The following is a 16,303-nucleotide window of genomic DNA, read 5'->3' as shown; positions in this document are numbered from 1 at the left end:
CAGTATCCCTAGGTGAAAAATTTGAAATAAAAATATGGTTTTTGTAGCTTAAAACCCAGTAGCCCATTACTGGTCAAATGTAGTTAACTCTCTTTCATCTAGGTTGTTCAATATTTAATTTCTCCAATTTACTCTCTTAAGGAAATTGGCTGATTTCAATAAAATTCAGTATGTGCCTAAATGCATATTAAGTTATCTCAGCTGAAAGAAAATGGCAGCTCATCATTTTTTTTTTTTAAAGAGTATACCTTACATCGTTATGAGGAGATTTTGTACAAGTTAGCATGTTGGTAGAGATTGATAAGTATGGGCAGCCCTGGTGGTGCAGCGGTTTAGCACCGCCTGCAGCCCAGGGCGTGATCCTGGAGACCCTGGATCGAGTCCCATGTCGGGCTCCCTGCATGGAGCCTGCTTCTCCCTCTGCCTGTGTCTCTATGAATGAATAAATAAATAAATAAAATCTTTAAAAAAAGAGATTGATAAGTATAATTATCAAGGACATTGCTAGCTGCATCCTCTAGAGGTAGTGAAAGTTTATTTTTTAAAAAGTAGGTGTTAAGATCCAAAGTTTGTTGATTAAAATAAGCTACGGTGCCTAACTAAGAATCTTTTCCTGAGTCTTTATCACTCTTATTGAGAACAGAAGTGGATGGCTTCGAGGGAACACGTCAAGTCTTTGGGGAAGGATGTCCAGAGTTGGGGGGACGGTTCTGATTTCAGGCAGGGCCCTCTCTGGCCTGCCTCCCGTGAGCATCCACGACGCCCCTGGCTGGGACGGCTCCGCCAGGGCCTTCTCTCTGAGCGACTGTGTGAGATGTGGTGGGCTAGAGCGTGGGGGAGGAGAGATGCTGGGGGCCCTAAGTCACAGCTCTGAAACGGATCAGCAGGGAGCCTCCCCGTTTCTTCCAGTGTGTGAGCTCTCTCCTTTCTTCAGCCCCTGTCCTCAGCGGGCTAGACCTGTTGCTGCACACTTCCAGCTTTTCTTTTTCTGTCCTTGCCCAGAGTTCTCTTTAGGGAGACCCCAGCCCTATACAGGCTGGGAAACAGAGGGGGCCCTGCTGGGACCCGTCCACTGCCCTGTGGCCTGTCCACAGGGCTCAAGGCAGCTCCCTCTCTGTCCCCCTCAAGCTCCAGACAGCCCAGCCGTCGCTGCTTATTTCAGGAGAGGGGGGGAGTGAGGCTCAAATCCCTCCATGTCCTGATTCCTGGCCCTACAGCCAGCCACTGGGCTGGGATCTGGCCTTCGGGCCTCTCCCTCTCTAAGGCTAAGTTAGCTGGCACTGCTCTGCCTCTGAGCCTCTTCCATGGGCTGGGACACCTCCGTTTGTGAGTGGCCCGCTCCTGCACCTTCCGCCTCTGGCTCCATTGCTCTGCCTACCCTCCACAGCTTAAGGCCGCCTCCTCTTTGGGCCTCCCATCTCTCTTCCTGTCGTGCATTCTCTCTCCTTCCCTTAAAAATCCAGCTCTTTGAACATCATTTATGTGCACTGGCTAAACATCTGACTTCCGGTGTTCTCTCTGTTTGGGTAATTTTGAATCTACTGTCCTTCTGCCTTCTCTGCCCTTCCCTGCGTCTTTACCTAGTGAACACCATCTTGTCTTTTAATCCTCAGTGTAGACGTCTCCATTGAAAAGCCTGCCACCACTGCCAGCCTGGCTTAGGTCTTGCTCTTCTACGCACACTTAGCCTCCCATTCCTACCTGTGTCAGAGCCATCAGAGGCATAAGAATAATAGGAATATTACTGGATGATTGAGCATTACTGGACCAGGGGTTGTGTAGTACTCTTGTCATGACGTTAATATTAATAACCATACCACTGCGCCTCACGTTGTCCTCAAGGGAACTGGGGGAGAGATTTCTCATCTCAATTCTCTACATGAGGAAATTGAAGCACAGAGAAGTTAAGGAACGTGCCCAAGGTCACACAGCTGAGAAGCAGCAGAACTCTGGTCTTTGCACCCCTGTGTTCCCCGAGAGCCTGCACTGTTCACCTCAGTGCTGTTGGCTGGAGGGTCTCGCTTGATCATGCATCAGAACCACCTGGAGGGCAGACAGCTGCCCCCACTCGGAGTTCCCCAATTCAGTAAGTGGAGGGCAGGAGCTCATGTGTTTCCGACAGGCCAGTGGGTGACTCGTGCTACTGGTCTGAGACCACACTCTGAAAACCATGGCTCCGGGCTGCCCATCACTTTATTGAAATCTCTCCCCAGCTAACACGGGGAGCTCCTTAGGGCAGGAACTGTTGGTTGTCTTGTTTCCTTTTTTTCCTTTTCTGTCCATAGTCCCGGCACCTAGCAAAGCCATTCTGATAGGAAGTAGGCCCTCGGTACATGTTTATTTATTTGAATGAATGAATGAGGAAATGGTTCTGGCCTCCTGTGTAAGTGTATTTTTTTCTGAGTATTTTGAAATTTCTGAGTATTTGAAGAATTCTCGGGTTTTATTAGTCACATACCTGGTTGGCCGCGAGGGGACATGTCCTGGAAGGTTTTGTAAGGTTGTTGATTGCCTGATTTCAAAATACTTTGAAGTCAAAAGTCACATCTGTTATATTTGGCTCACTGTTCTTTGCAGAGTGGAATGCTCATTGCCTGTGAATTCACACCGTGATTAGATGGAAAGAGGTTCTTTGGCCCTTTAGCAGATTTGAAGATTTCTTTCCTAAAATAGCACTTTCATTGATCTAAAAGGTCTCCATCATAAATGTGGTGGCTTTAAGAATGATGGAACGCTTACTTTCTGGTTTAGAGCTTCATTAAATGCCTGTATGGCATGGAGTAGTTGAGTAGGAGGCTGGGGCTCTTTATCTCAGCTGGCTCGGCTCGGTGTCACCAAAACCTGGGATCAAGTGGCAAACGAGACATTTCTGAGGGCCTGAGAGCTTTCTTTGTTTCTAGCAATTAAAATTTGGCCTAATGATATTTTCTTATACGTTACTTTTCTTTTGAAATAGGAATTGCTAAAATAGTTGTTTTTATTATAATAGGCTTTGCAAGAACTTATTCAAAGCACAAATAAGCAGGTAGACAACCTTTGTGGAATTGTTTCAGAAATGCAACCTCCTTGGGAGAAACCACTGTTGCCAAGTCCTGTAAGTATTATCAAACCACTTCTACTTCGATAAACCTCTCGTTCCTAAAGGTACCAATCACTTAGAAGTGAGAGAGAACTAATGCCTCTGAGATTAGCAAGGCTGGTGTACACTTACGTTAGCAGCACATAGGACCTTAAACCTCTCTTGGAGGAATACTGAAGTTTAGGTCTGAGAAATCATGATGCTGAATATTTTTACGTTTGTAACCGTGATGTATAAAATGCAATCAAAATGTCGGGTCGAAGAGGAATAAAAATCATACAATAAAAGTTCAGCATTTAGCCTTAACCGTGGAAAATGACGTTGCAAATCAACTAGGTATTTGTGCTTTTATCGACTTTTTAATTCTTTTTTTAAAGATTATATTAAAAAATAAAAGATTATATTTATTTATTCATGAGAGACACAGAGAGAGAGGCGCAGAGACACAGGCAGAGGGAGAAGCAGGCTCCACGCAGGGAGCCCGACGTGGGACTCAATCCCAGGTCTTCAGGATCACAACTTGGACCGAAGGCAGGCACTAAACCGCCGAGCCACCTAGGGATCCCCTAACGACTTTTTAATTCTTATGGGCGCAAATTTATGACATGTTTGTGTTAGTTTAGAGGTCACTTGGATTTACACAAAAGAGTTTTAGTTGTAAACCTCAGATAGAAAGTAAGTCCTGGAAGCAAAGAGGAGAGCGTAACCCATTGTGTTCTCTTACCCTGGACAGGGAGCCGGAGGCCCATCTGTAGCAGTGCAGAGGTGGGGAGACCAGGCCAGGGCCGACCCTGTAGGAACAGCTCTTCAGCCAGCAGTGCTCTCTGAACTGCAGGAGCAGGTGCTCAGGGAAAGTCCACCACTTCCCAAAATTGTCTCCACATATTCATTACAGCACAGTCTCTCACCAGAGAGCTCAGTTGCTCCTCTTGCCATGTCCTGCTTTGTCAATGGAGGAGTGGAAGGTGCCCACAATTGCTTGGCCGGCCAGCCTCCTCCGGCAGCACCTACAGCTGTCCAGCCACAAGGAGTGCTCCGTGTGGCACACTCGGCCCGTGGCTCCACCCTATGGGAAGGTAGGTGCTCAGGCCCAGACCCGGGCTCGTTGACTTTCTGCCTCCCTTCCAATCTTGGTGAGTTTGAAGGGACACATACTATAATAGCATCCTTTCATCTGGATTAAAAAGCATTCTTAATGCAAACTAGCAATAGCTGGTTTTTAAGTTGATGTATGGTTGGCTACAGCTATTCTTGGGGAAGATTCTATTTGAGAGAGAGAGAGAGAGAGAGAATGAGCGGTGAGGGGCAGAGGGATAATAGCCAGATTCCCTACTGAGCAGGGGGCTTGATCCAGGGATTCCAGGATCATGACCTGAGCTGAAGGCAGACACTTAACCCACTGAGTCACCCAGGTGCCCATAGAGGTTTTTTTTTTTAAATTAAAAGTTTTATGAAATAATTGTAGATTCCTATGTAGTTTTTTTAATAATAAATTTATTTTTTATTGGTGTTCAATTTGCCAACATACAGAATAACACCCAGTGCTCATCCCGTCAAGTGCCCCCCTCAGTGCCCGTCACCCAGTCACCCCACCCCCCACCCACCGCCCCTTCCACCACCCCTAGTTCGTTCCCCAGAGTTAGGAGTCTTCCATGTTCTGTCTCCCTTTCTGATATTTCCTACCCATTTCTTCTCCCTTCCCCTCTATTTCCTTTCACTATTATTTATATTCCCCAAATGAATGAGACCATATAATGTTTGTCCTTCTCTGATTGACTTATTTCACTCAGCATAATACCCTCCAGTTCCATTCACGTCGAAGCAAATGGTGGGTATTTGTAATTTCTAATGGCTGAGGAATATTCCATTGTATACATAGACCACATCTTCTTTATCCATTCATGTTTTGATGGACACCAAGGCTCCTTCCACAGTTTGGCTATTGTGGACTTTGCTGCTAGAAACATGCAGGTGTCCCGGCGTTTCACTGCATCTTTATCTTTGGGGTAAATCCCCAGCAGTGCAATTGCTGGGTCGGAGGGCAGGTCTATTTTTAACTCTTGGAGGAACCTCCACACAGTTTTCCAGAGTGGCTGCACCAGTTCCCATTCCCACCAACAGTGCAGGAGGGTTCTCTTTTCTCCACATCCTCTCCAACATTTGTGGTTTCCTGCTTTGTTAATTTTCCCCATTCTCACTGGTGTGAGGTGGTATCTCATTGTGGTTTCCTATGTAGTTTTAAGAAATAATTGATACCTCTTACCCAATTTTCCTCAAAGGTAACATCTTGTAAAACTCCAGTAAAATATCGCAAGCAGGATATTTTTAAAAATATTTTATTTATTTATTCATGAGACACACACACACACACACACACACACACACAGAGAAAGCAAGAGCGAGAGAGAGACACAGGCAGAGGGAGAAGCAGGCTCCATGCAGGGAGCCCAATGTGGGACTCGATCCCGGGTCTCCAGGATCAGGGCTGAAGGTGGCGTTAAACTGCTGAGCCACCCGGGGTGCCCCACAAGCAGGATATCGATGTTAATATAAGCCACAGATATTATTCAGCTGTCCCCAGTTTGACTTGTTTCACTATGTGTCTGTGCATTTAGTTCCATGCAGTTTTATCACGTGAGGTTTGCATGTCCCCCACTATAGTCAAGGTACAGAACATCTCTGTCACCAGGATGGTGACTTGTGTTGCCCCTTTACACTGTACCCATCACCCTCTGGTGGCCTTGTTCTCCCCGTTCCCCTTTCCCTAACCCTTGGCAACCACCAATCTATCCTAGCTCTCTAAAATGTTGTCACTTCAAAATTGTTATATAGTTGGATGCATACTGTACGTAACCTTTTGATATTGCCTTTTTTCCACTCCAGGTAAGTCCCTGGAGATAAAACCAAGTTGTTGCATGTTTCACTAGTTCCTTCCTTTTTATTGGTCAGTGCTGTTTCACTGTAAGGTATGCTGTACTTTAACAGTTCATCTATCAAAAAAAAAAAAAAAAAGTTCATCTGTCAAAGCAGATTTTCGTTTTTCTCCCCCTGCCCCCTCCGGTGTTTGACTATTAGAGAAGTAAGGCTCCTGTAATATTCATGTACAGGTTTTTGTGTAAATAGAAGTTTCATTTCTCAGACATGAATGCCGGGGAGTGCAATTTCTAGTTAGATGTTAATTGAATGTTTAGTTTTAGGAGAAACTAGACGTGCCATTTTATGTTGAGGCCAGCTACGTAGGAGTGATCCAGTTTCTCTGAATCCACATTTCCGTTCCTTCCATTGTTTTTTTTTCTTAAATTTTTTTTATTGGAGTTCAGTTTGCCAACATATAGCATAACACCCAGTGCTCATGCAGCCAAGTGCCCCCCGCAGTGCCCATCACCCAGTCACCCCAACCCCCCCCCCGCCCACCTCCCCTTCCACTACCCCTTGTTCATTTCCCAGTTAGAGGAGTCTCTCATGTTTTCTCACCCTCACTGATATTTTCACTCATTTTCTCTCCTTTCCCTTTATTCCCCTTCACTAATTTTTATATTCCCCAAATGAATGAGACCGTATAATGTTTGTCTTTTTCCGATTGACTTATTTCACTCAGCATAATACCCTCCAGTTCCATCCACATCGAAGCAAATGGTGGGTATTTGTCGTTTCTAATGGCTGAGTGATATTCCATTGTATACATAGACCACAGCTTCTTTATCCATTCATCTTTTTTTTTAAAGATTTTATTTATTCATGAGAGACACGGGGCGGGGGGGGGAGAGAGAGGCAGAGACACAAGGCAGAGGGAGAAGCAAGCTCCACACAGGGAGCCTGATGTGGGACTTGATCCTGGGTCTCCAGTATCACGCCCTGGGCCGAAGGCGAGGCTAAACCGCTGAGCCACCTGGGCTGCCCTCCATTCATCTTTCGATGGATACTGAGGCTCCTTCCACAGTTTGGCTATTGTGGACTTTGCTGCTAGAAGCATCGGGTGCAGGTGTCCCGGCGTTTCACTGCATCTGTATCTTTGGGGTAAATCCCCAGCAGTGCAATTGCTGGGTCGTAGGGCAGATCTATTTTTAACTCTTGGAGGAACCTCCACACAGTTTTCCAGAGTGGCTGCACCAGTTCACATTCCCACCAATAGTGCAGGAGGGTTCTCTTTTCTCCACATCCTCTCCAACATTTGTCGTTTCCTGCCTTGTTCATTTTCCCCATTCTCACTGGTGTGAGGTGGTATCTCATGGTGGTTTTGATTTGTATTTCCCTGATGGCCAGTGATGTGGAGCATTTTCTCATGTGCTTGTTGGCCATGTCTATGTCTTCCTCTGTGAGATTTCTGTTCATGTCTTTTGGGCGTTTCATGATTGGATTGTTTGTTTCTTGGGTGTTGAGTTTGATAAGTTCTCTATAGATCTTGGATACTAGCCCGTTATCTGATAGGTCATTTGCAAATAGCTTCTCCCATTATGTAGGTTGTCTTTGAGTTTTGTGGACTGTTTCTTTTGCTGTGCAGAAGCTTTTTATCTTGATGAAGTCCCAATAGTTCATTTTTGCTTTTGTTTCTCTTGCCTTCATGGATGTATCTTGCAAGAAGTTGCTGTGGCCGAGTTCAAAAAGGGTGTTACCTGTGTTCTCCTCTAGGATTTTGATGGAATCTCGTCTCACATTTAGATCTTTCATCCATTTTGAGTTTATCTTTGTGTCTGGTGCAAGAGAGTGGTCCAGTTTCATTCTTCTGCATGTGGATGTCCAGTTTTCCCAGCACCATTTATTGAAGAGACTGTCTTTTTTCCAGCGGATGGTCTTTCCTCCTTTGTCGAATATTAGTTGACCTGTTCCTTCCATTGTTCCTTCTTCTGATGCCTCATGAATCCTTCTTTCCTCATATCCTTTCTGATAGAAGATTTTTCTTTGACCTTTCGGTAAGAGTAAGCCTGCTGGAGACAAAATCTTTTTGTGAGGTGTTTTTATTTCCCCTTCTTTGTGGAAGGATAGTTTCATCTAGTATAGGATTCATGGGTGTCAGTTCTTGTATTACAGCCCCTGAAAACTTTTTATTTATAGAAATGCCAGGGAAAGCAGAAGCCAGCCTTGGAAACAGCACTGAGTCAATACATTACCCAACTTCATTGGGAGATGACAATGGCCAACATAATGTCTCTTCATCCGTTTTCATCCTTCCCAATTTTGGTGAGTTTAAAATGATACATATTACAAGTTGGGCCTATAGATTCACCAACATCCTTAATGCAAGTCAGTGCCAGCTTGTTTTTTAATGAAGCTTTTTATTTTGAAATAATTGTAGATTCATGTGTAGTTGTTGGAAATTAGGTAGTGATCTCGTTTATGTTTTACCCATTTCCCCCAATGATAATGTCTTCTAAAAGTTGGTACAACTGAGTACTGGCATTGATTAAATCCACATTTGTAGGTGTGTGTGTGTGTGTGTATGTGTATGTGTATTCAGCTTTATGCAGTTTTATTGATCATCACAGCTGTGATCCAGCACACTTCCATCATCACCGCATATTGCCTTTTAGGACCTCAACCACCTCCATCCTTTTCTCTTACACTAGCAAAGAGTGAACTGATCTCCCTTTCTATAATTTTTCCACTCGAATATTGTTATTTAAATGGAATAAAAAGCCATATATATAAAATGCTATATATATATATATATATATATATATATATATATATATATATATATATAGCTTTTGGGGCATAGCTTTTTCTCTAAACATAATTTTCTGGAAATTCATACCAATAGTTGCATGTATCAACAGTTTCTTCCTTTTTATTGTTGAAAGCTCTCCCATGCTATGGATGTACAACTGTTTCTGTTTCTTCACTCATGGAAGAATATCTGGGATATTTCCAATTTTTGGCTCTCAGAAGTTTAACTCTGTGAACAGTTATATACTGTTTTTTGTGTCCACTTAAGTTTATGTGTATATTTTTTGAGGTGAATGCCCAAGAGGACAATTCTGGGTCATGTGAAAATTTCATGTTTAGTTTTATAAGAAACTGCTAAAATGTTTTTCAGGCCATTCACCTTTCCACATGTAATATATAAAAGATATAATTTCTCTTTATGCCTATTTCTTCTCTTTCCATTATTTTTTCTTCTTGATGCTCAAAGATCCATTCTTTGATCATCTCTTTTCTGTTGAATATTTTCCTTTGGCCTTTCTTTAAGGGCAAGTCTGCAAGGGACAAGTTCTTCTGGTTTTTCTTCGTGTGACAATGTCTTTATTTCCTGTACAGTAATGAAGGATAGTTTTGCTACCTATAGAATTAACAGTTGAGAGTTCTTAAGTACTTGAAAAATGTTCTTTCTGTACAAATGCCAGTGGTAACAGAAACCAACTTGGAAAACAACCCTGGGACAAGAAATTCTGGAACTTCACTGAGAAATGGCAGTGACCAATGTCCTTCATCTGTCAGCCTTCCACCCAATTTTGGTGAGTTTCGAAAAGTGTGTGTTACAAGTAGCACTGTTTAATCTAGATATATCAATATCCTTAATAGAAGCTAGTGGTAGCTCATTTTTAAAATTAAACTTTTTATTTTGAAACAGTTTTCAATGCATGTATATTTGTAAGAAATAACATCAAGTCGTACATTTTACACTTTACCCATTTCTCCCACTGTTAACATCTTGCAAAACTGCAGTAAAATATCACAACCAGGGTATTGACATTGATACAATACACAGATATTATTAAAATGTGCTCAGTTCTATTTGTAGTGATTTGTGTGCATTTGTATTTATTTCTATCTCATTTTATCACACGAGTAGGTTTGATGTCCATCACCACAGCTAGGATACAGAATGGTTCCATTGCGGTGAGGATGCTTCATCTTGCCCCTTTAAAGATTTTATTTATTTATTATTTGAGAGAGAGAGAGTGCACGAGCAGGGGGAGAGGGAGAGAGAGAGAGAATCTCAAGCAGAGACTCCTCACTGAGTGTGGAGCCTGACACAGGGCTCCATCCCACAACCTTGAGATTGCGACCCTGAGCTCATGACCTGAATCGAAATCAATAATCACAGACTTAACTGACTGAGCCACCCAGGCACCCCTCGTCCTGCATTTTTAGAGCCACACCCACCTCTTCCAGGCTGCCCTTTCTTTCCCATTGCCCATTTCCCTAGCCCCTGGCAAACACTACTCTATAATTTTGTCACTCCAAGAGTGTTCTCTAAAGGGAATCTTAAGGTATGTAACCTTTGAAGATCATTTAGTTTTTTCAGTCAGCATAATACCCTGAAGATTCATCCAGGTGGTTGCATATATCAGCACTTTCTCCCTTTTCTGTGGTTGCAGTGCACAATAGTTGTTTGTAACCATTCACCCACTGAAGGACATTGGTTGTTGGTGGTGGTTTTGTTTTTCTTCCAGTTTTTGGTATTAGTAGTAAAGTTGCCATGAACATCCACGTCCAGGTTTTTACGTAGGTATGTTTTTGTTTCTGTCATGAATGCCAAGAGTGCAGTTGTTGAATCTTATGGTAATAGCGTGTTTAGTTTTATAAGAAACTGTGAAACAGCTTTCCAGAGAGACTGTACCAGTTTTCATTCTCACCAGCAATGTATGAGTGATCACATTTCTCCCCATCCACATTTCTCTTCTTCCCATTGTTCTTTCTTCCTGATGTTCCACATTTCCTTCTTTCATCCTGTCCTTTCTGTTTGAAGATTTTCCTTTCATCTTTCTCTACAGGTAAGTCTGCTGGGGACAGATTCTTTTGGACTTTCTTTTGCAAAATGTCTTTGTTTCTTTTACTTTTTCCCCTGAAGGATAGTTTTGCCTCATGTAGAATTCACAGTTGAGGGTTCTTGTCTTTCAGCTGTTGAAAAATTCATACTTATAGAAATGCCGGAAAAATCCAAAACCAGCCAGGAAAACAGTTCTGAGACAGTCTATTACCCAGCTTTATTGGGAAATATCAGTGGCCCAGATCCTGACTCTTCATCTGCTTCGGTCCCACCCAATTTTGGTGAGTTTGAAATGATACATATTACTTGCAGTGCTGTTTAATCTAGATCCATCAACATCCTTAATACAAGCCAGCTATAGCTCTTTTTGAAACTTTTAATTTTGATGTAATTTAAGGTTCAATGCAGTTGTAAGAAATAATACAGAGAGATCCTGTTTATGCTTTTCATATTTTACCTAGTGATACCACCTTGCAGAACCATAGTACAGTGTTACAACCCAGACATTGGCATTGATGTAATTCACAGGTGTTACTGAAATACCTCCAGTTTTACTTGCATCTGTGTATGTATATATGTGTACCTGTGCTTGTGTGTATTTAGCAATATGCAATTTTATTGTATGAGTGGGTTCACATGTCTACCGCCACAGTTGAGGTAGAGATCATTTCCATCACTCAAGGATCCCTTGTTATTATGTCTTTTTACAACCACACCTACCTTCCCTGCCTCGAAGACTCATCCTCAACACCTGGCTATACCTGATATTTTCTCTATTTCTATAATTTTGTCTCTTCAGATTGTTATATAAGTGGAGTCACATATGATAAAACCTTTTGGGGTTAGCTTTTTTTCCCACCCAGTTTAATTGCCTGGAGTCTCATCCAGTTTGTTGCATGTATCAATAGTTTATTACTATTATTCCTGAAAATAGTATTCCGTGCTATGGACATGTTACATTTTGTCTGATTGTTCACCTGTTGAAGGAGATCTGGATTGTTTTTTCAGTGTTTTGCTATTAGGAGTAAAATGGCTATAAATATCTGTGTACACATTTTTGGGTAAATATGAGTTTTCATTTTTCACCTGTTGATGGAGAGTTTCCCATGGTATAGATACACAACAGTTTTTTTTTTTTTTTTAACATTCACACATTGAAGGACATCTGTTTTTTTTCTTTCCAAGTTTCTGGATACTAGAAGTAAAGCTGATCTGTTGTGAATATTCATGTACTGATTTTTGTGTAAATACAAGTTTTCATTTCTCTGTCATGAATGCCGAGAGTGCAATTGCTAGGTCTTATGGTAATAGCATGTTTAGTTTTATAAAAACTGCCAAAACAGTTTTCTGGAGAGGCTGGACTATTCTACATTCCCAGTAGCAATGTATGGGTGATCTAGTTTCTCCCCATCTATATTTCTGATCTATTATATTTCTTCCTTACCGATGCCCCAAGATTCCTTCTTTCATACTATCCTTTCTGTTAGAAGATTTTCCTTTAGCTATCTTTTAATAATCTGCTAGAAACAATTTTTAAAAATTGTTCTGTTGTAGGAGAGTATATTTATTTCCCTCCTCTTCCTGAAAGATAATCTCACTCAATGTAGAATTCATAGTTGGGCATTCTTGTCTTTTGCAGCTGAAAAAACTGTACTCGTTGAAATGCCGGAAGAAGCTGAAACCAGCCTGGAAAACAGCCAATTGATTGATCAGACAATCAATTACCAAACTTCATCAGGAAATGGCCGTGGCCCAAATCCTGTCTCTTCATCTCTCTCCATCCCACCCAATTCCAGTGAGTCTGAAATAAATGATACTTGTTTCAAGTAGCACTGTTTAAACTAGAAGTGTCAACATCCTTCGTGTCAGCTAATGATAGCTTTTTTTTTTTTTAATTAAAGTTTTGATATTGTGGTAATTTGAGATACCCGTGTAGTTGTAAGAAATCATACAGAGGGATCTCATTTATGCTTTACCCATTTCTGCCAACAATAACATCTTGCAAAACTATGATAGGCCATCACAACCAGAGTACTGACATTGATACCTTCCACAGATCTTACTGAGATGTCCCCAGTTTAATTGTATTGATTTTGGTGTATGTCTTTAGTTCTATTTGATTTTATCACATGAGTGGGTTTGATGTCCACCACCACAGTCAGGATACAGAACATATCCATCAGCATCATGAGGATGCCTCATCTTGCCTTTTTGTAACCACACTCATTTGAGTATAATTCCCTGGAGAGTCATCTGACTTGTTGCCTGTATCAGCATTTCCTTCTTTTTTTATTGCTCTGTACTATTCCGTGGTGTGGGTGCTCACAGTTTGTGTATTGGGTCACTGTTGAAGAACGTCTGAACTTTTTCCGGTTTTCAATATTACAAGTAAAGTTGCTATGACCGTTTATTTACAGGTTTTTGTGTACACATAAATTGTTACTTCTCTTAGATGAATGCCCGAGGATGCAAATGCTTGGTTGTATGATAATTGCATGTTTTATGAGAAACTGCCCCATGGTTTCCCAGAGAGGTGGTACCATTTAACTTTTCTACCAGCAACATATGATTGATCCAGTTTTTCTGCATCCAGATTTCTGCTGCTTTCATTCGTTGTTCTTTCTTCCTTCTTAATGCTCCAAAATGTGTTTTTTCATCATTCTTTTCTGATAGAAGATTTTCATTTAACCGTTTTCAAATGTAAGTCTGCTAGCGACAAATACTTTTGGCATTCCTTTGTATGAGGATGTCATGATTTCCCCTTCATTCATTCTTTGTTGTTGTTTTTAATAGTTTGGATATTCATTTCTTGTTTTCAGCAATCATTGAGGTATAACTGACAAAGTTGTAATATATTTAGAGAATGTACAGTGTGATGACTTGATGTACATGTACATAGTGAAACGATTCCTGCCATTGAGTTCACTAACATATCCACCATCTCACATATTTACCTTTTATATTTTGGTGGGGAGAATGCTTAAGTTCTATTCGATGATACAGTACACTATTATCAGCTCTAGTCACCGTGTTGTGCACTAGAGCCTCAGGCCTTACTTATGACTGAAAGTTGATACCTTTTTTTTTTTTTTAAGTTGATACCAGTTGAAAAAAGCTACCTGGCTTTTTTACCAGCCTCTCCCCACTTCCCTTTCTGCCTGGCCCCTGGAAACTGCCATTCATTTATTCTATCCCTTTTTTTTTTTAATGAGTTTGACTTTTTCTTTTTTCTTTTTAGATTCCACGTATAAGTGATACCATGCAGTATTTGTCTATTTCACTCTCTGGTTTATTGCACTTAGCACACTGCCCTCCAGGTCCATTTGTTAATGTGGTCACAAGTCTGCTCTATTATCTATTGAAGGACAATTTGGCCAGACACAATCATATGGTTTGAGATTTCCTGTCTTTCAGTATTTGAAAATATTGTATTTGTAGACATGTTGGTAAAGGCTCAGACCAGCCCAGAAAAGAACACTGAGATGACAAGCTATCCACTTTTATTGGAGGATAGCAGTGACCAAGACGTTTCTCCAGTGTGTTGCAGCATTCCTCCCAGTTTTGGTGAGATTGAAATGACAGATACATTTGACATGTAGCATATTTAATCTAGATTCATCAACATCCTTAGTGTAAGATAGTGGTAACCTTTTCTTTTATTTAATTTAAAAAAAAGATTTTATATATTTATTTGAAAATGAGAGAGCAAGAGAGAGTGAGCACAAGCAGGGGCGGGGGGAGAGGCAGAGGCAGAGGGAGAGGGAGAAGCAGGCTCCCCGCTGAGCAAGGAGCCTGAGCCTGACTCTGGGCTCCATCCCAGGACCTGGGATCATGATCTGAGCTGAAGTCAGATGCTGAGCCGCCTGAGCCACCCAGGCGCCCCGATAGTGGTCGTTTTTTTCTGATTGAACTTTTTATTTTCAGAAAAATTTAGCTGCACATGGAGTTGTGAAAAATAATACAGATCCTGTGTTCCCATTCTTCAGTTTTCCCCACTGGTAACATCTTGCAAAAACCGGAGAAAATGATCACAACCAAGAAATTGGTGTAATACCCCCCACAGATACAATTGAGATGTCCCCAGTTTCACTTGTATTTGTGTGTATGTGTGTATTTAGTTCTATACAATTTTATCATATCAAGAGGTTCGTGTATCCTCTGCCACAGGCAAGCCCCAAAACAGTTCCAGCATCACCATTTTCCCTCATAATTGCTCTCTTGTGACCACCACCATCTCTTTCCAGAGGACTTTCTCCCCAGTTCCATCCTCTGCCCTGTCTCTAATGATTGGCAATCTGGAATCTGCTCTCCAGATCTATAATTCGTCCATCCAGCATTGTTGTATAAATGGAATCGCAAGGTGTCTAAGATTGGCTCCTTTCCCTCAGTGCAATTCCCCGGGGATTTGTTCATGTTGCTGTTCTTTACATTGCTGTTTCTCTATGATGCTCCAGAATTCTTTCTTTTATATGTTTTCTGTAAGATTTTCCTTTAGCCATTTTTTAAGCATAAATCAGTTAGTGGTAAGTACTTTTGGTTTTCCTTTGTCTGTAAATATCTTTATTTTTGCTGCAGTGCAGAAGGATAGTTTCATTGGCTATTTGGCTATAGAACATGAGGCTAGTAGTCTTTTCTTATGGCATTTAAAAAATGTTGTCCTTGTAGGAATGCTGTTCAAGGCAGAAACCTGCCTGGGAAATAGCACTCAGCTGGGAAATAACTCACCTTTCTTGGAGAAGGACAGTGGTCAAGAAACTTCAGAATATTTCTTCATGCCTTCCAGTTGGGGTGAGTTGAAATGAAACCTATTACAGGTAGCACTGTTTAATCTAGATTCATTAATACCCTGAATGTGACCTAGTAGGGTTTTTTCCTTTTTAATAAAAAAATAATTAAAATTATTTAAGTCAGGAGTAGAAGTTTTATATCGAGAAAATTTTAGCTACACGTGTAATTGTAAGAGATCTTATGTACACTTCATCCAGCTTCCCCCAATGATACCATCCATCAGAACTATAGTACAATGTCACAACCAGTGTATAGACATCCATAGATTTTATTGAGATGTTCTCAGTTTTATTTGTACTTGTGCATGGGTTTATGTTTGTGTGTGTATGTGTATTCGGTTTTATATTATGTGATTTCATGATGTTCCATACCTCCTATCGCCTATTGCCCTTTAAACCCATGACTGCTTTTCTCTTCCTACCCTCCTAGCCCTAGTCTGCCCTGTCCCTGTCCTTAGCAGCCACTGATCTGCTCTTTCTCTTTATAATTTTGTCATTTAGAGAGTTTTATGTAAATAGACTTACATGGTTATATCATTTTTCAGGATGGCTTTTTTTTTTCCTTCAGCATAATTCCCTGCAACTTCATCTGAGTTGCTGTGTAATATCAGTAGTTCCTCCTTTTTTTATTGCTGACTATTCCATGGTATGGGTGTACCGTAGTTTATCTGTTCACTGGTTGAAGGATGTCTGGGTTGTTTCTAGTTTCTGGCCATTAAGAGTAAA

The 16,303-nt window shown here is 41.3% G+C and overlaps 1 protein-coding gene across 8 annotated transcripts in view; it reads left to right on the top strand.

The window, feature by feature from the left end:
• The window catches only part of BEND2 (BEN domain containing 2), a 61,638-nt gene that overhangs the window by 15,120 nt on the left and 30,215 nt on the right, over window positions 1-16,303 (top strand). For 2 of the 8 annotated variants that reach the window (XM_072744648.1, XM_072744647.1), the window contains exons 5-11: window positions 2,990-3,094; window positions 3,813-4,155; window positions 8,132-8,257; window positions 9,421-9,531; window positions 10,922-11,071; window positions 12,430-12,585; window positions 15,456-15,578. In XM_072744648.1, coding sequence (XP_072600749.1) covers window positions 2,990-3,094; window positions 3,813-4,155; window positions 8,132-8,257; window positions 9,421-9,531; window positions 10,922-11,071; window positions 12,430-12,585; window positions 15,456-15,578 — 1,114 coding nt within the window. The remainder of the gene's footprint in view (window positions 1-2,989; window positions 3,095-3,812; window positions 4,156-8,131; window positions 8,258-9,420; window positions 9,532-10,921; window positions 11,072-12,429; window positions 12,586-15,455; window positions 15,579-16,303) is intronic. The other 6 variants (XM_072744650.1, XM_072744649.1, XM_072744652.1 and 3 more) reach the window with 3 other exon arrangements.

The sequence above is a fragment of the Vulpes vulpes genome, chromosome X (genome assembly GCF_048418805.1).
Source record: "Vulpes vulpes isolate BD-2025 chromosome X, VulVul3, whole genome shotgun sequence".
NCBI lineage: Eukaryota > Metazoa > Chordata > Mammalia > Carnivora > Canidae > Vulpes > Vulpes vulpes.
Note: the sequence above shows the minus strand (reverse complement) of the source record. Positions and strands in the feature narration are given on the sequence as shown.